The 18,251-nt window shown below is 62.4% G+C and overlaps 1 protein-coding gene across 1 annotated transcript in view; it reads right to left on the bottom strand.

Moving 5' to 3' along the window:
• Positions 1 to 18,251, bottom strand: part of LOC140909765 (cullin-9) — a 63,981-nt gene that overhangs the window by 16,352 nt on the left and 29,378 nt on the right. Inside the window, 21 exon segments of the mRNA XM_078852377.1 lie at positions 3,161 to 3,301; positions 3,601 to 3,964; positions 4,048 to 4,307; positions 4,387 to 4,583; positions 5,060 to 5,177; positions 5,827 to 5,975; positions 6,495 to 6,666; positions 6,961 to 7,174; positions 7,499 to 7,656; positions 8,125 to 8,307; positions 9,222 to 9,337; positions 10,117 to 10,302; positions 10,385 to 10,518; positions 10,789 to 10,964; positions 12,279 to 12,374; positions 14,012 to 14,117; positions 14,810 to 14,981; positions 15,081 to 15,171; positions 16,857 to 16,993; positions 16,996 to 17,083; positions 17,580 to 17,713. Of these exon segments, the coding sequence (XP_078708503.1) occupies positions 3,161 to 3,301; positions 3,601 to 3,964; positions 4,048 to 4,307; positions 4,387 to 4,583; positions 5,060 to 5,177; positions 5,827 to 5,975; positions 6,495 to 6,666; positions 6,961 to 7,174; positions 7,499 to 7,656; positions 8,125 to 8,307; positions 9,222 to 9,337; positions 10,117 to 10,302; positions 10,385 to 10,518; positions 10,789 to 10,964; positions 12,279 to 12,374; positions 14,012 to 14,117; positions 14,810 to 14,981; positions 15,081 to 15,171; positions 16,857 to 16,993; positions 16,996 to 17,083; positions 17,580 to 17,713 (3,392 nt within the window).

An 18,251-nucleotide genomic window follows, 5' to 3' on the forward strand; every position in this document is an offset into this window, starting at 1 on the left:
AGGATACAGCTCGTACTCATGTCCTCATACTCATTCTGCTATGGCAGCAGTAAATCTAGGTGGCTTTCTGTTCCGGTCTGTTCTAGGAAGGTACAATGCCAGGGCTCATCTCATGTCAAGCAAACAAAGTCTCCTTTTCTTGCTAGATGCATGCGGCTTTGGGAAAGACACAGGTAAGTGAACCGACAGGTTTATATGAAATTTTGGTGTAGTTGGAGTGAGATTTTGTCCTTATAGACTATTGTTTAAGGTGGGTGTACCTCAGGGGAACACCCTGCACCCCCATGTTCATCCTTATGATTGTGTGATATCCAGTGCAAAGTTTGTCATGTCGGGTGTCTTCAGAAGGCTCATGATGCACTGAGCATTGTTGTTATAGTAATGTTATAGGTTGTAATTTCATGTATATAGTTATGAGGCAGAAAATGTGTCCTCATGGCTTAAAACAAGTTCAGGCAAAAACTCTCCAAGAGCAGAGGGGCAGTTCACGCCTCATCATGGCATGTATGGGACAAACCCAGCCCAGCCTCACAGGAACAAAGGACACTGGCCTAGGCAGCAATAAAGGATCTGCTGGACTCTCAAGTGAGACACCCTCCTTCCCTTAGTCAGTTTGGGACTATGATGAGGTAATGCTCACCTGACTCTGAAGGGGGGGCGCAAAGCCAAGAGGAAAGAAAGGACATGATAAAAGGGAGAGATGTTTGCAATGTTCTCTCTCTATTCCACCAACATCTACAGACAACACAACAAGCGAATGAAGCGCTGATCAAAGTGGAGGGCCTGGCTGAAGGGCAACTGATGAGAAGCATCTAAGTTTTAAGGACACTGAAAGTATTAAGTTCAGTTTAGAATGCGTTTTGCTTTTATTTCATTTGACCAAATCTGACTTGTTATGCTTTAACTTATAATCAGGTAAAATCTGTCTTTTGTAGTTAATACATTTGTTTGTTCAGTCTACCTGAAGCAGTGCATTTGGTTTGAAGCGTGTCAGAGACGCCCCTTGGGATAACAAGTCTAGTACATATCAGTTTCTTTGTTAAATTGACGAACTCATAAGTTTGCAGTGTCCAGCAGGGATAACTGGATACTGCAAGATGGAGGTTCCTAGGGTTGTGTCAGGGACCGGAGATAATGGCTAGTGTCATTCGGTTGCACGGATCCAAGCAGTGGCTGGCCAAAAGTGATCACTCACGTAACTGGGAGCAGCTTACATGCTAGAGGCTGTGCACGAACAGTCCGGGAGTGGGGGTTCTCACAGCAGAGCAGGGTAAGGCTGTCTCCCAGAGTCGAGGACTGGAGCGACCTCGCAGCTCACCAGTCTAGGGATGTCACAGTGGGTTCTGATGGCAGGAATGGAACTCCTCTGCATACATTCTAAAGCTTTATCCACCAATTAAGAGACGGAAGCACTCATGCAGGTACGCAAACCCACATGCCAAGGAAATGTCAGTTTGGGGGATATACTGAAACCAGGTTTGTAGACATCTCAAGTAAAGCATGGCATGTACGTGCATGAGGCCATGTGTCCCAAGAGCTGCAGACTCTCACACACTGTTGTTCGCAGAGTGGACGCGAGACTCTCAGCTGTAGAGACTATACTCATTGGAAGATAAGCCATGGCAGACGTGTTAGCAAGGCCCATCCCCATGAAATGTATTCTCTTTCGAGGCTGTAAAATTGATTTTTCTATGTCCAGTTTTGGACCTAGACCAGAGAACAGATATCTGATGACAAGAAGGCTGTTCTGGATGCGTGACCTCAATCTTCCTGGAATAGCCAATCATTCAGGTAAGGAAATATCTGAATTCCAAGATGGCATGGATGGGCCACAACTATCTTCACGTGCTTTGTGAATCTCCATGGGGCTGAGGCTAGACCAAGTGCAGGACTGTATACTGGCAGTGCATACTGTGTACTATGAATTGAAAAAAGCTTCCTGTGGTCCAGCTGTATTGCCACATGAAAGATGGTATGCTGCCCTCAACCTCCAGGCAAGGGATAACAGAAGGGTGGTCATCCTGAACTTCGTTTTCTTGACAACATTTCTTTGAACATTCTTAAGTCCTGAATGGGTCACAGACCGCCTCTCTTTTTGGGAATCCAGAAGTAGCAGGAATAGAAACCTCTCCCTCCGTGCAAATAAGGAACTTCCTCTCTTGCTCCCAATCATAACAAGGACAGTACTCACTCCCGGAGAGAAAGTCAGCATGGAGAGAAACATCTGGGCACCAGTCGGGCCACCAACAGCAGCTGCCCGGATGTCAAAGGAAATCCAAGCAAGAAATGCCTCCCAAAGGGCTGAGTTAGCAGATCCCAAGTTTCCCCCAGTTAAGACTCAAACAGCAGTACCTTAGTCACCCCTTTCTGCTCCAGGCCCAGCGACCCTTGCCTCCAGGCGCTCTCCACCAGGAACTCCCACAGAAATTGTGCAGAAACTAAAATAGCTCTCCGCAAATCTAGCCATGCCATACTTCCCTGGACAACAGGGACGTGGGCGGGTGTTTGATAATTCTGTAGATGGGGAAGGGGTTCCCACCAGGCCACCAGTCATTTCCGGAAGAGGAAGGAAAGCCCAGTTCTGAAAAGATGTTAATATTGAGACAAGCCTTCCACTGGGAGCCTGACCTTGACTCCTCCCTCTTTGCCACCTTGGTATCTCCTGTCCAATGGCTCTCCAAGGTGGGGGGAGGAAACTGGGCAGAGGGGGGGGTCTGAGAACTGGGGGCTCATGTTTGTAACACAGGGACACTCTAGCCACATACTGTTTAGATTGATGTGCCCTGGGGAAGAGGAGCTATTTTTGTTTCTGCACAGGGAGTGCCATCGTTCTCTCGTGGCTGGTTTCTGGTTTGGGTTGGAAGGGGATTAGATACACAGAGCAACAGGAACGGAGGCAGCGGGGTGCAAAGGGAGGGACGAGGGCAGGGAGGGGGGTGCGAAGAGTGTGAGATAGGGCAGGGGAGCAAAACAGCCAGTCGGCACAGGGGAGGATTCATTCATTCAAAGGCACCAGGTTTCTCCTGGGTAGCTCTCAGCCCCACCACTCTCCAAGACAGGAAGAGGGAAAGGCGGTGGCCGAGAAACAAAGCATGTTCCCTAACACACCCGCTCAGGGTGGACTACACATGGCCCCACGTCCGGCAGTGACCTCACCCACCTTGGCAATGACCTCCTGGGAGGAGATGATGGAGCGGATGAAGTCCGTGGTGGGCTGTGCAGGGCAGTCAGGGATGGGACAGGTGCAGTTCTGAACCAAGTTCTGCTCGATGCAAGTCGTCAGGTATTTATTCCAGCAGGACTGGGGAGGGAGAAAAGATCAGATCTAGAGAATGCACAGAACCTCCTGATGAGCCCCCTCCTTTTCTCAGGGGCCGTCTCCCAGCTCCAGACAAACTCAGGAATTTGCCTCGCAGGTGGAGTGGCACCAGGATCATGGCACACCTGAAAACAGGAAGCGAGCCCAGGAACACGAGGAAGCCAGGGAAAGAGGGGTGATGATGTGCCCCCGGGACCCTCCCCTGACAGCTGTGTCCCCCTTCCTGGGAGCAGGGTCCTCCCCTCACGGTCATAGATGCTGCCAGCCCCCAGGACCCTCACCTTGCAGCAGTAGTGCACGCAGCAGAGGGTGGGAGGGCTGTCGTCCGGGCACAGCTGGCTCACGCACACCGGACAGTGGGTGATAGGGCTCGGGGGTGGCTGGGGATTCTGCACTTGCAGCCCTGAGGAAATCAGCAGCAGCTCGGGGTCCTCGGTGTAGCGCTGGATTAGCAGGTCCACATTCCACTTGCAGTGAATGAGCAGGTGCTGGGCTCTATCGGCTGAGACACTCAGGGTGTCCAGGACCTGCTGCACCGTCTGGTTCATGAGTGCTTGCACCTCCTCCGGACTCATGGTGCGCCCCATAGGCAGCAGCAGGGTCTCCATCAGGACCGCCTCTGGGCCGACTCCACGGGCATCCAGCCTGGCAGAGAGCAAACGCCCGTCACCCGTCTGGAGAGCTCCCGCTGATGGCCCCCTCCAGCCCCACCTGACACTCTCCCCTACCTGAATGGGGAGAACTTGCTGCCCTTGTCCTGCCCCCTCCGGCACTCTGTGCTCCGGAAAACAACCTGGGCCTGGCCCCGGTGAGGTGTCGTGGGCTCCGGGGAGACGTACGCCAGCAGCTGGGGGTTCTCCTCCTGGCGCCGCAGGTAGCCCTGGCTCAGCAGGTGCAGGATGCAGGACAGCACGTCCGTGCTGCTGCAGCAAAAGCTGAGGAACTGCAGGGCGGGGCCAGACTCCCATTTCTGACAGGCGTCGATCACCTGGGGGGGAGAGGGCAGAGTTACCCCGACGCTGCCCGGGCACGGAGCCCCGCGGCCGCTCCCCTGCCAGGACCCGTACCCTGAACACCAGGTTATCGATGTGCAGCTCCTTCTCCCCTTTCAGGATCTGGATGATGAGGCAGCAGATGATGTTCCTCTTCCTCTCCAGGGTGCTTCCCTCGTCATCCTCCACGTTCAGGTACGTCTGCTGTGGGAGCAGCCACAGGTGCTGGCCCGCCGCCCGCGCCAGGGCCGCCTCGTTCAGCTGCAGGACGCCTGGGACCGACACAGCCGCGCTCAGCCATGCCCAGGGAGCGGCTCCTCCAGCCCCTCCCATATCCCCCCCAGCCCTGCTTGGGGACCAGCCCCAGCCCCTTCCATCTACCCCCCTTCCTCGTACCCCCCTGGACCTGCTTGGGGACCAGTCCCAGCCCCTCCCATGTACCCAACCCCCGGCCCTTCTTGGGGACCACCCCCAAACCCCCACCCCACACACAGACACCAGCCCAGTTCTCTCCTCCCCCCAGCCAGCCCTGCTTGGGGACTGGCCACTCCAGATGCAAACCCCCTTCCGGCTCACAGACAAACCCCTGCTCCCTGGCATCTGCTCTGGGACCAGCCCTGCCCGGCCAACCCTCCATACCCCCCAACCAGACCCAGCGTAGGGGCTCCATCCCCATCTGTGGTCCCCTTCTTCAGGAACCACCCAGGGACAGGGCTCAACTGCCCCTCCCCAGTCTCCCCATACGCACCCTCCTGAGGCAGGCTCTGGGTCAGGATCCCGGCCTCTCCTGTCAGAGGTTTCAGCGCGTGGCTCAGCAGGACAGGAGACAGCCCTGTGGCCTGGGCCAGGGTCTCCACAGCAACTTCCTGCGGAGCAAAGGAGACAGGAAATGAATACGCAGAGGCAGGGCCATGGTGATGGGGCAACAGCTCTGGGGGCCAGGACAGGGCAAGTTGGCCAGGTGTCTTGGAGCCACGGCCCAGGGGCTGGGGCAATGGGGCCGGAGTGATTGCACTGGGGCGAGGTGTCTGGGGGCCAGGATGATGCGGGGGAGGTGCCAGGGGCTGTGGGGGAGGGGCCGTGGCAATGGGGGGGCATCAGAGGCTGTGGCGATAGGGCATTTGTGGGGGGGGGCCAGCCAAGGGGCTGTGGTACCGCATTAGGGGACTGAGGGGCAAAGGGGAGAGAGAACAGCACCGATTCCTCTGGCACAAGCCACACCGGACACAGCGGCTGCTTTGCAGCGGCTCCTGGGTCACGGGGGGGCAGGGACCGGGCTGTGGAGAAAAGAGTCCAGGGACTCGGGGGTCACTGCCTGGGGGAGGGGACAGAGGGAAAGGGGGCATCTGTGCAGGGGGGAGGACAGGGGGTCTCTGCCCCATATGGATGAGCTGGGGGGAAGTTCTCCCTGTGTTGCGAGGACAGGAGGGGTCTGCAGCCAGGTTGGGGGTTCCCACCCCCAGCGGGGAGCTGGGGGCAGCTCCAGGACGCCGGGGGAGGAGAGGGGGGTCCCACCTGGGTGCTGTTGAAGCCCAGCAGAATGTACATCTGCAGGGTGGAGACGTGCAGGGTGGTGCTGCCCGCGAACCGGAGCTCTGCGTGGCCCAGCCACGTCCACTGCAGCCGCCGCGGCTTCGTGTGCTCCAGGCCAAACCGGCTCTGACCTGCAAGAGACGCGGCCAGTCCCAGCAGAGCCACCAGAGGGCCAGGCCCCCGGGGTCCTCAGCCAGCCAGGGCTGTGCCCCCCTAGCCACATGCCCCTAGGCAGGGCTGCAGCTTACCCCACTGATTGCCAGCCTGCCCAATTCCAGCCACACACATCCAGGTGGGGCTGGAGCTCACCCCTCGGCTCGCCGGCCTGGCCCCCTTCCCAGCTGCACACCCCCAGGTGGGGCTGGAGCTCACCCCACTGCTCGCCAGCCTGGCCCAGCACTAGCAGCTGCCCCAGGAGTCACGGCCACGGCCAGGGGTTTCACTGCTGCGTCTGACACACCCCCCCCCAACCTCCAGCCCAGTGCAGTGACTCTAGAGCCCTGCTCCCCATCCCCTGCAAAGCGACCTGAACGGCCCCCCGGTGCTCCCTCTCCTGTCACACACCGCTCTCCACCACCACCATGGGGCACAGGGACAGCCCCCAAGCCCCTGCTCGGCCTAGTCGGCCCCACCCCAGCACCCAGACTCACTGTTGGTGTAGAAGTCGGCAAACCGCGCCAAGTAGCCCCCAAGGGGCCGCGGGAAACATCTGCTGGGATCCTCCAGGTAGCAGAGCGGGGAGACGGTCCAGCAGCGCGGGGACAGGGCCAGCACCTTCACCTCCGGCTCCTCCTCCAGCGTGGCCGGCTCCTCCGCCATCGCCTGGGGACAGGAGCAGGGGTGTCAGGGATCAGGCTCCCGCCAGGGGCTCGGCTGCAGCACCCCCTGGGAACGGAGGGGGCACCGTGCAGACCCCACACCACCCTGCTTGGGGGCCCACCGCATTCCCCGGCCCCTTGGGAACAGAGAGGGCACTGGGCAGACCCTGCCCCGCCAGGGCGTTTCACTGCTTCCCCCCACCCCCCTGGGAAGGGAGGGGGCCCCGGGCAGACCCCGCCCCCCTGGGAAGGGAGGGGGCCCCGGGCAGACCCCGCCCCGCCCCGCCCGGGGGCTCACCGCGTCCTCCTGGCCCGCGTCCAGCTCCAGCAGGCGCTTGTCAAGCTGCTGCAGCTGGAAGAGGTGGAATTGCTGCTGCAGCTCCTCCGACTCACTCAGACTCTTCAGCATCTGCTGGGGGAAGCGATTGGGGAAGCAGAGCCCGATCTGCTCCACGACGGCCCGTTCCAGCCACACGTTCCCCTGGGCCAGGAGCCGGTCGCCCAGGTAATACCTGCAACGGCCGCCGGCGTCAGGGCGGGGCCCAGAGCCCCCGACTGCCTCCCCACAAACCCACCCCGGCCCCTAGGCCTGGAGCCACCCCTAATTCCCGTCCCGGAACCCCCCCGGGACCCTCCCTGCCTTTGCTATGGCCTGGAGCAGGGCTCTGGGGCTGCTGATCGGAGTCTGGCGGGACTTTGGGGAGCCCACGGCCCAAGCCGAGCCAGAGCCCCCATAACAAGCCAGGCACCAGCACTCACAGACGTGGCAGGCCCAAGACAGAGCCCAGGCCGGGGGTGGGGCCCAGCGCCCCACTCCCTCGGCTGGGGCCGCTCACCGGTAGAAGTGCTCGAAGGTGTTGGCGAGCTCCAGGCCGGAGAGGAAGAGGATGGGCTCCAGGCTCTGCTGTAGCCGGTGCAGCGACTCCACGTTGGCCGTGTCCCTCTGGCTCTCCTGGATCCGCTGGTCGATGTAGCGAGCAAACTGCTCACTCACCTGCAGGGGAGAGCGCCAGCTGCCAGGGGCCTTCTCGGGGTGGCTCCCCACGGCAGGGAGTCCCCATGGAGGCTCAGGGGACGCTCCCATGGAGAGGGGTGATGGGGGGGCTCCAGGGGAGGGAACAGTCCTGCAGAGGGGGAGGGGCCACTCCCTAGGAGCTGGGTCATTCCCAGGGGTCACCCCACCCGTGGAGACAGGGAGGCAGAATGGGGGAGGTGGGGCCGTGGGAAATGCATGTCTGGGCCGTGGGCAAGGGGGCGCGAGGGGCTCGCTCCCTCTCAGGGCCCAGGGCTGTTGGAGCAGGAGCGGACTAGATGGCCTGAATACAGCAGGGGTAACCGGCAGAGACCCCCACGCACCTGGGCCCCCTCACACCTGGCACCAGGCCGACCAGCCTGGCAGCTCTGCTGGGCCCCAGGCTCGTGCCCCAGGGCCAGGCCAGCCCCACGGCAGCCCCCCACTCACGTGCATGGCCGTCAGGAAGGAGAGCTGCAGCAGGCCCCCGGAGAAGCCCTGCCGCAGGGCCAGCGTGAAGGCCGTCTGCTGCCCGAACAGCTCCTCCATGGCACGGCGCAGGCCCAGGTAGAGACGGCAGTACCGCTCCACGAAGTCCGGCCCCTGCCACGACGACTCCAGGAACCGCTTCACCTGTGCGGGGCAGGCAGCCCACGGTTACAGGTCGGCGGGGAGGGCCCTGAGGGAGCCTTGGGGGGAGTACAGGCCGGAACGGGCGTGGGGAGGGACCCAAGGGGGTCCAGGCAGGACTGAGCGCCGGGAGGGGACAGGCTGGGGTGTCCGTGGGGGGCAGGATGGGTGTGCGGGGGGGGGGGAGGGATGGGACATGACAGACACAGGGGGTAGAGGGTAGGCCGGGCATGGGGGCAGCCCCGAGGGTGGGGAGGGGCCCAGGGGGACAGGACGGGCCAGGCATGGGGAGGGCCCTTCGCATCTAGTGTCCCAAGGGCTTCATGGGCCTGGGGCAGGAGCCGCAGAGACAGAGGTGGACGGGGCCCTGCTCCCCCCACACAGGGTGGGGTGGGGGACGGGCAGCAGATACACACAGCCCAATGCTCCCCTCACCCCTGCTGCTGCACCAGCCCCCTCCCCCGTCGCCCCCCCCGCACACCTGCTGCTGCACCAGCCCCCTCCCCCGTCGCCCCCCCACCTGCTGCTGCACCAGCCCCCTCCCCCCACACCGGCTGCTGCACCAGCCCCCTCCCCCGTCGCCCCCCCGCACACCTGCTGCTGCACCACACCCCTCCCCCCCACACCTGCTGCTGCACCAGCCCCCCTCCCCCGTCGCCCCCCCCACCTGCTGCTGCACCAGCCCCCCTCCCCCGTCGCCCCCCCACACCTGCTGCTGCACCAGCCCCCCTCCCCCGTCGCCCCCCCCACCTGCTGCTGCACCAGCCCCCCTCCCCCGTCGCCCCCCCACACCTGCTGCTGCACCAGCCCCCCTCCCCCGTCGCCCCCCCCACCTGCTGCTGCACCAGCCCCCCTCCCCCGTCGCCCCCCCACACCTGCTGCTGCACCAGCCCCCCTCCCCCGTCGCCCCCCCACACCTGCTGCTGCACCACGCCCCTCCAGCACTGCGTAATCCCCGTAAGGCTGCTGGGCTTCTTCCCCGACACCTTGGCGGCCCCGGAGCTCGTCTCCTTGTTCTTCCCGTTCTTCCCATCTGCCAAGGGGGAGCCGACGTGAGGGCAACGCCCGGGGGGCAGGGCGGGGGCAGCACCAGCACGAGCAGCCTCCCCCACCCCAAAGCTGCCTGTGGGGCGTGGGCTGGGCCCGACCCTCCCAGCGCTCCCCCGGAGAGGGCACCTCGCTGGCAGTTGGCAGGGGTGGCTGGGAGCCCCCTGCCCACATGGGCCCGGCTCAGCCCCACATGGTCACTGAGTGTGTGTGTGCACGGGGGCTGCGGGGGCCAAGCCTGGAGCTCAGGGCGCGTAGCAGCCAGCCAGCCCCGGGCACCCTGGTGCGCAGACCCCGGGGCAGCAGAGTAGCCACCCCCGGCCAGGATCCTGCCCCTTACAACAGGGCTGGCCCCTGCCGGCTCTGCCTGTGGGCACCAGACCCACGGATCTGAGGGCTGGGCTAGGCCCCCACATCTCTGCCTCCTACACCCAGCCGGCTCTGCTGAGCCAGCCGCCCAGGGCCTTGAGGACCAACCTCTGCCGCGCCAGGCCCAGGGGCTGCCCGCCAGCCCCACAGAGCCCTCTCCCACGTCACCCCGCCTGCGGGCACCAGGCATACACAGGGTCGCGCCGAGCTGCAGCACCAGTGCCCGGCCCTGGCAGCAGGACGTGTCAAAGGCAGCCCGGAGAGTCCTTACCCGGAGGGACCCCTCTCCCCACTCAGCCTCGGGCAGCACCCCAGGGCCTCCTCCCCTAGCCCCACCCTGGGACCCGGCCCACTCCCTGCCCGGCCCCAAAGCCCCGCCGAGGGAGGGGCCCTTACTGGCTTTGACCGGGGCTCTCAGCTCCTCGGGCTCCGGGCTGCCGGGGTCCACGTGCACCAGCAGGTGGCTCAGGCGCCGCACGCGGGAATTGAAGATGGTGGCGCGGCTCTTGGCACGTCGGGCCGTCTCCAGGTTCTCCAGGTACTCGCTCAGGAGCCAGGCCAGGGGGCTGACGCCGCTGGGATCTGCAAGGCCGGAGGGGGAGGCTGAGCCAGTCGGGCCGGGCAGGCTGGGGGCAGCGGGGAACCGGGCAGGGGGAAACAGTACCTGGGCTGGTGATGCTCTGCACCAAGGGATTGATTAGGGCCTCCCAGCAGGTCCTGCCCAGAGCCTGGGCCGCCTCGTCATCGGGAAGGAAGCGATCGGCGAACACCTGCTCGTGCCGCAGGGCGCAGTTCAGCCTGCAACAGCAGAGACACCCGCACCAGTCACTGGCGGGGCCCTGGGGCCTTGCCAGCGCAGGGCGGGCAGATCCTGGGTACAGACACACAGGGCAGGGCACTGCCAAGGGCCATGGCCAGCGCTGGAGGGAGAAGAGGGGTACAGCCCCAGGTACAGCCACACTCAGGGCAGGGCACTGCCCATGGGGGACCCTGGGCACAGACACACGGGGCAGGGCACTGCCCGGGGCTCTGGTCAGCGCTGTGGGGCACCCTGGGCACAGGCCTCACCTGTTGAAGAGCTGCAGCAGCTGCATGCGCTCGTCCGCGATCTCCTGGCACCACGTGTGCGCCTGGGTAGTGTAGAACAGGTAGGTCCGCCGGCACAGCTGCTCCTTGAAGATGGGCCAGAAGGTGGGCTTGGGCCCCAGGATCTCGATGCCACGCACCCGCGTGTCAATACCACCCTGCAGAGGGCACAAACCTCCCTGGTTAGACATGGGCCCGCCGGGCCCGGAGCTGACCGAGCGACTCCCACGGGGTGCCCCTGGGCCAGGCCTCTCGCGGCCCGTAGAGCCCCTGCAGGGGGTGAGGGAGGCCAGGGACCGGCTCGGCTGCACACAGGGACGGGGCTGTGATGTTGCACACCAGGTGCTTTATGGAAATATGCTTGTCAGTGTGACTATGATGTAACTGGGATATGCTTTATGCAAAAGGTCTCTTGTAAGGTATCATAACAAAGATTATAACCTACTGACTATGTTCCTCCTACTTGTATGCACGTATCATTCATGTATCTGAAGCTAGAAATATGAAGTATAACTCTGAGGTCCTATTATAATTATGCAAAGTTGTGGGCCATTAATGGTGGTTTAGAATCGTGATGGCTCCCACTGACTAGGACAATTGGTTGTAAATGGTTTATTTACCTGCAAACCTTCCTGTGTACCTGTGGGCCAGCCCATGGGGAATGGAGACTCAGGGTCTTACAGTGACATGTGACCATGTCACATGATACTGGAATCCATCTTAAATCTGTTGCTTTTCCATTTAGAAGGAGGGGTGGGGACCCAGAGAGACAAAAGATTCCCACCTTGTGCCAAAGCTAGAAAGGGGGTGGAGCAGGACAAAAGGGGCTGTCAGTCACAAAAAAAACCCTAGTTATCACCTAAGATGTCTGCTGGAATTAACAAGGACTGTACCGGGGAAAGGACTGGGCCCAGACAAGGAAGGAGTCTAGTCTGTGAAAGAAGCTTATCGGAACACCTCTGAGGATGAGATATTACCTGTAATCAGTTTCTTAATGTATTAGGCTTAATGTATTAGAACTTAAATCCTACTTTTTATACTTAATAAAATCACTTTTGTTTACTGATAAACCCAGAGTAAGTGATTAATACCTGGGGGAGCAAACAGCTGTACATATCTCTCTATCAGTGATGCAAAGAGCGGACAATTTATGAGATTACCCTGTATAAGCTTTATACAGAGTAAAACGGATCATTCAGGGTTTCGATCCCATTGGGAGCTGGACATCTGAGTGCTGGAGACAGGAGTACCTGATGCGTGGCTTTCAGTTAAAGCCTGAAGCTTTGGAGGAGTGGTCCAGACCCTGGGTCTGTGGTGCAGCAGGCTAGTGTGTCTGGCTCAACAAGGCAGGGTTCTGGAGTCCCAAGCTGGCAGGGAAAAGGGGCTCAAAGGTAATTTCAGCACATCAGGGGACAGTCCCAAGGGGGTCTCTGTGACCGAACTCATCACAGGGGGCCCGCCAGTACACCCACCTGCTGGCAGCGCTTGATCTTGATTTGGATGATGGGCCAGAAGCGGGTCAGGTTCTCCAGGAGGATCACTCTGCTGGCCGAGGGCATGACAGTCACCTGGGGAGGCAGGGAGAGCCGCATCCCTCAGACACGGAAATGGCGAGGCTGTGAGAGATCCCACCCCGCCCCGCAGGAGAGTTGTCCAGGCCCAGCCCCCAGAGCCACGTGAGGCAAAGCCGTGGGGTTAGCGGCGTGCAGGAACATGGGCCCCAAAAGGGATGGGGCGAGGAGATGACCAGCAGCTGGAACGTAAGTGGCGGCTTCCCAGCGGGGGTTGGACTGGCCAGCAAAGCCTCTGCCGCTCCATCAGGCAGCCCCAGGGCCCTGCCCAGCCACACCTGGGCAGATCAGAGAAACCATGGCTCTGCTGGAGCAGCGAGACGCGCCAGCCCTCTCCACCACTTCCTGCTGCCCCCTCCCGGCACGGCCACTGGGAGACCAGCCCCTGGGAGCTCCACCGTGCTCAGGAGCTGCCGTCAACCCGCCGGGAGCAGCCGCAGAGACCACAGCCAACGGGGATCGAGGGGTGTCGCCGGGCACGGGAACTGGCTGACAGCCACCAACCAGCGGCCCAGCGAGCCCTGTGGGCACCCGGCACCTAGTGCCAGAGGCGCCCGAGAGAGACGCAGATCTCCCGCTGCGCCCCTTGGGCTCCCAGCCCGAGTGGTGCTACTGAGCCAGCGTCACGCCCCACTCCCAGCGCCCAGATCAGGCTCATCCACCGGTTTGGAGCTGGGGGTGGTGGGGGGGTGTCCCAATTTCCAGCTTTTCTCTGCAGCGGGGCGGGGGGGAGCCTCGCTTGGGAAGCGACAGGCAGGATTCTCAAGGAATCGCCGGCCCCCAGGAGCCACGGCTTGAAGGAACAGACCAGCCGTGCCGAGAGCTGGCATCAGCACCGTCACTGCCAGCACAGGCCCAGCGCCCCACGCAGCCGGCTGGCTGCTGGCACGGTGTACATGCTGCTCCCACTGGGAACGCGCAGGGCTGCCTCTCTGCCCCGCCCACCCCACTGACCTCGTGGGACTCAGTGCTGCCCCAGGGGCCAGAAGGCGGCTCCCCAGCTCCTCTCGGTCCCTCTTCTGCTCTACAGCCCCCGGGCAGCGGAGACCCTGGTACACCCTAAGCTAGGCAGACTGCCCGGCCCAGACAGCGCCGCTGGGTTCTGGGGAGAGGTTTCCCAGGGCAGCGCACTCGGGTCTGGGGAAGCAGAGGGCGGGAGGGTCTAGCAGCAGAAACGGGAGCAGCTAGGACACGGCAGGCTGTGCCAGGCCTGCCTGGGGCGGATGAGGAGCAGGACAGGAGGGGAAGCCGGGACTTGGTCACTGGGGTGTCTTGATCCTCCCACTGGAGCAGCTGATCCTGGCCAGCACTGGAGACGGACCCTAAGCTCAGGGCCCTGCCCTGCTCCTCCCCTCCTAGGGGAGCGCTGGTGACGTGCCCGCCAGGATAGGGCCTACAGGCCTGGGGCTGGCGACTCCCTGCGCCTCGGGTGCTGGCTGCCTCCCAATTCCGCGGCAGTCGTCCCCCCGCAGCCTGGGCCAGGCTGCCCCAGCTCCACTGAACAGCAGAGATGGGCGCTGGCAGGTGCGAAGCTCTCAGCCTGCACCCGCCCTGCTAGGGAGCCCCCAAGCCACAGGACCCCCACTCCCTGCAGCTCCCCCTTTTCTGTCCAGGGCGGCCTGGGCCACACTCACTGTATTGAGCTCAGTGCTGATGCTGGCCGGGTTCTCTCCTCCCATGACCACGATCCGGGCTGGCATGTAGCTGGAATCCTCGCTGGCCACCACCACGCTCATCTGCCTGCAGCCAGGGAGAGCCACAGCGTCGGCACTGGCCCATTTCTGGGGTTGTGCTCCAGCCTGAGCCTAGGGTGCCCATCCCGAGGGGCATGTCCGCCAGCAGGCTCAGAGCCTCACATGGCCACCGGTCCTAACGGGAGCCCCTGAGCCCCCAGGCCCAGCTCCTGGGGGCTGCACCTGGAGCTTCATGGCTCTGGGCCCACAGCGCCTCCAGACATTCCAGCAGGGAGCATGGCGCCCGGGGACACAGACAAGTCCCTGCATGGCTGGCTACTGGAAAGGGAACCCACCCCAGCCTGAGCCAGGGAACCGGCATGTGCAGTCCCCCTGTGCTGCCTCGGGCACCCAGCTACCCCTCGCCAAATTGTTACCTGCCCTGTCCACCTGATCCCACCCCCATCCCCGGGACACCCCGGGCAGCCAGCCACCCCCCTACCCACCTGATCCCACCCCCATCCCCGGGACACCGGGCAGCCAGCCACCCCCCTACCCACCTGATCCCACCCCCATCCCCGGGAACACCCCTTTGCCACCCCGGGCACCTTGCCACTCCTTGCCAAATCGTTACCCAGGTCCAACCCCCTCCCATAGCTACCTGATCCCTCCCCCACCACTGGGACACGCTCTTTGCCACCCGGCACACAGAGCCACACCCCCGCCCCGGGGGGCCAGTACCCACAGCCCCCGCCCCACCTGACCACCACGCCGCGGTGCATGTAGATATTGATGTAGTGCGAGCCGGTGCTGCCGTTGGACTCCCAGTAGGTCTTGGGGTTCCTGTCCGTCAGCTTGTTGGCTCGGTGGGGGTTAGAGGAAACCTCCAGCTTCTCCCAGCACTTGTCCTCCTTCACTTCCACGCTGGAGCCTGCAGGGAGAGGGGACAGAGCTGAAGGGACCTGGGGAGCCACCTGGGCGGGGGCACAGGTGGGGCAGAGGGGCCCCGGGCGACCGCCCCAGCACTGACCCTGGCAGAGGTTGCGCAGGAAGACGTCGAAGAAGGGGATGTTGATGGGCTGGTGGCTCCGTCTGTGTTCCTCAATCTGACCCAGTACCATCTGGAAGAGAGGGGGGCGCAAAGCGTCAATGGGGGGAGCCACCTGGCACCCCTTCGCCACTGCCCGATTGCTGGACTCTGGGCAGCAACCAGCCCCCAAGGAATGCAGCCCCACAGGTGGGGTGGGGGAAGCTGAGTGAACTGGGTCCAGAGAGAGCCTCTGCCCCACGGCCACTCCCCCCAAGGCTATCCCCTCCCTGCCCACCCCCTTCCAGAGACCACCAACCCCTCCCCCTGCCTGCAGACCACTCCCTGGTCATCCCTTCCAGATACCACCAACCTCTGTGACACTCTGTACCCCACATGACACCCTGTACTCCATGTTCACCACTTTTATATGGTTATGTTATATTCTGTACAAAGTAAGCCTTGTGAGGTATCATCTGAAGATTCATAAACTGCTGAACATCATTGTGCTGTTAAGATGTGTGTAACAACACTGTGTGTAAAGCTATGAGATTTTACTGCATGATTGTTACTGAACTATGGTACTGTTTTGGGTAATGCTCACAAACTAATTTTTCAGAGACAAAGACACCCTAGCACGCCAGCAAAGTACCAAAGAGCCATTACATACTACATCAGACATTCACCAGCAGGGGCTGGGGGAGGGAAGGGAAACAAGAAAGTTACCATTCATCATGAGGGCAGTTTGGAGCTCACATACACAACAGCACTGCCCAACCCCAGGACCCAGCAAGGATTTTTCCAGCACAAAGGGCGGGAGGATAAGAAGTGGGGAAAACGTCCCTAGCCACCCCTCTCCTCCGTCCGTCTCCGCTCATGACAACGACGACGCACAAGGAACTGAACAAAGGGGGGAGCGGTCCCAGGCTGGGAAAAGACACAGCCTGTGAAACTTATCACAGCTGCTGGTTAGAAAAATTCCCTCTTTTGCTTTTACACCTATTAGTCCTGGTACAGTTTAGGAATTCGCTGGCGTGTTTATCCTTTTATGACCAATTCCGACTGTTATGCCTTCCCACCTGTGATCACTTAAAATCCACCCTTCTCTTGTTAATAAACTTCTTTCGTGGTTCTGCCTAAGCCAGTGTGTTTGACCAACGTGTTTGGGAAACCTCTACCCGAGACGAGAAAGGCGGGCCCATAACCCCTCCCAGGGCTGGAATGACTAGCAAGGAGTTTCCGCTGTCCGGGAGGGCTGGGCGCAGTGCAGGAGGGGAGCAAGGCTGGGGATGGGGCTCTACGGGTGTTACCCTCTACGTAACACATGGACTGCTGGGCACAGCCTCACGTACTCGGCTGCATCCTGGGGGCTGGGAGCGAGCAGAGCCTGGACGGGTCGCTGTTCCCAGCAAAGCGGTGTAAAAGGCACCCCAGGCAGGAGAGCTAAGGGGACTCAGCAGTCCAGGCTGCACCTGGAGGAAAGTCACGCCCTCCCTCCCGCCAGACCAACCTCTGCAAAGACCACCAACCCCTCCCCACAGACAAACAACCTGCCCTCCTCCCTCCCCTCCCTTCAGGGACAGCCAGCCCCCAGCCAGCGCCTGGGACTCCCGGATGGTCTCGACCCGGATCAGCGCCCCGGCATGCTGCAGAGGTTCCTCCCACCCGCCAGGCAGACCGCCCCAGGCGGTGGGGGGAGGCCTCCCCCATGGCAGAACCCCTGCTCACCTGGGCGGGGTCAGGACGCACACCCCACACCGCACACGTGCCCCGGCTCACCTGGATGCAGCCGGCCAGGATGCTGGTCGTCAGCTTCTGATAGAGGCTGGCGTACTTCTCACAGTCGGTCACCAGGTCCCGCAGCTCCGGCCCCAGCAACAGGTTGGAGTTGTGCTTGTCCAGGGCTTTGGACAGGCCTCCTTGGTGCCCAGACGGCACATCACCACGGCACAGTCCTTGGTGGCGGTGGCCAGGCGGTGGAGGAAGCGAACGAACTCCTGCACGACCTGCAGAGGGAGCAGTGCGGACTGGGGGTTGGGGCACCGGCCTGGGGGCCAGGAGACCTGCTTCTAGTCCTGCCTCTGCTACTGACCTGCCAGGGGGCTGGGGCGAGTCCCCGCTCTCCTGGGCCAGTCCCCTCCGCCCCCGGCTGCCTGGGGCATGGAGCGCACAGCTCCCTGGGGCAGGGCGGCTCTCAGCTCCTGCCGTGCCTGGGCTGGAGTCTCCAGGCACGGCACGGACAGAACAGAGAGAGGCCCCAGCCCTGGCTGGCGGGGCGCTGGGTAAAGGGGTGATGCCAGGGGGCACAGGTCCATCTTCCCCGGGGCAGGCCTGCAGCAGATCAGGGCTGTTATGAGCCAAGGCACCGGGCAGAGACTTCACCAGCAATTCCTGCCGCGAGCCCATAACTGGGGCTGAGCTAGGAGCCCCTCCCCGCCCCCACCTCCTGCTCCTGGATTCCCCACCCCCGACAGGTAAGCGGGTCCCCCCGTGGCTCCTCACCTCCCGCTCGTTGCTGGGGGCGCTCATGGAGGACAGACAGGGCTCGATGCATTCGTGCCAGGGCAGCCCCTCCTCCTGGTAACTGTCCAGGAGCTTGTTCAAAATCCTGCACAAGAGAAGGGGGAAGGTGGGGCCTGAGGGGAGAGGCCAGCGGCTGCCAGTGCCCCGAGCCCCCCCGTGTGCCCGGCCCTCTGGCCACACAAGCCACCTTCACTGCCATGCCTGCCCCCGCCTCCCATGACAGCCTCTCATCCCAGCCCTCCCCACTGCCTTGGGACAGCCCCCACCCCCACCTCGGGACACCCCAACTGACCACACATATACACACACCTTGGGACAGCCCCAACCAACCCTGACCCCCCAGAAACAGCCACTTCCAGCCCCGGGACAGCCCCAACCAACGCCCCCCAGCACAGTGCCAACAAACCCTGCCTCAATCCACCCCCAGGACAGCCCCAAACAGACACGCCCCCGTGCTGGCTGCCATTCCCATCTGGGACATCCCAGCCACACTCTCGCAGTACAGCGTATGGATCCCCGGCCAAGGTCCCCCACGCCCGGTGACACCCGAGGATCCCCGGCTGCCCCCCTCGCCCAGTGTCACCCGAGGATCCCTGGCAAAGGTCACCCCCTCCCCCCCGTGTCACCGAGGACCCGGCCGCACCCTGCACT

The sequence above is a fragment of the Lepidochelys kempii genome, chromosome 3 (genome assembly GCF_965140285.1).
Source record: "Lepidochelys kempii isolate rLepKem1 chromosome 3, rLepKem1.hap1, whole genome shotgun sequence".
Lineage (NCBI taxonomy): Eukaryota > Metazoa > Chordata > Testudines > Cheloniidae > Lepidochelys > Lepidochelys kempii.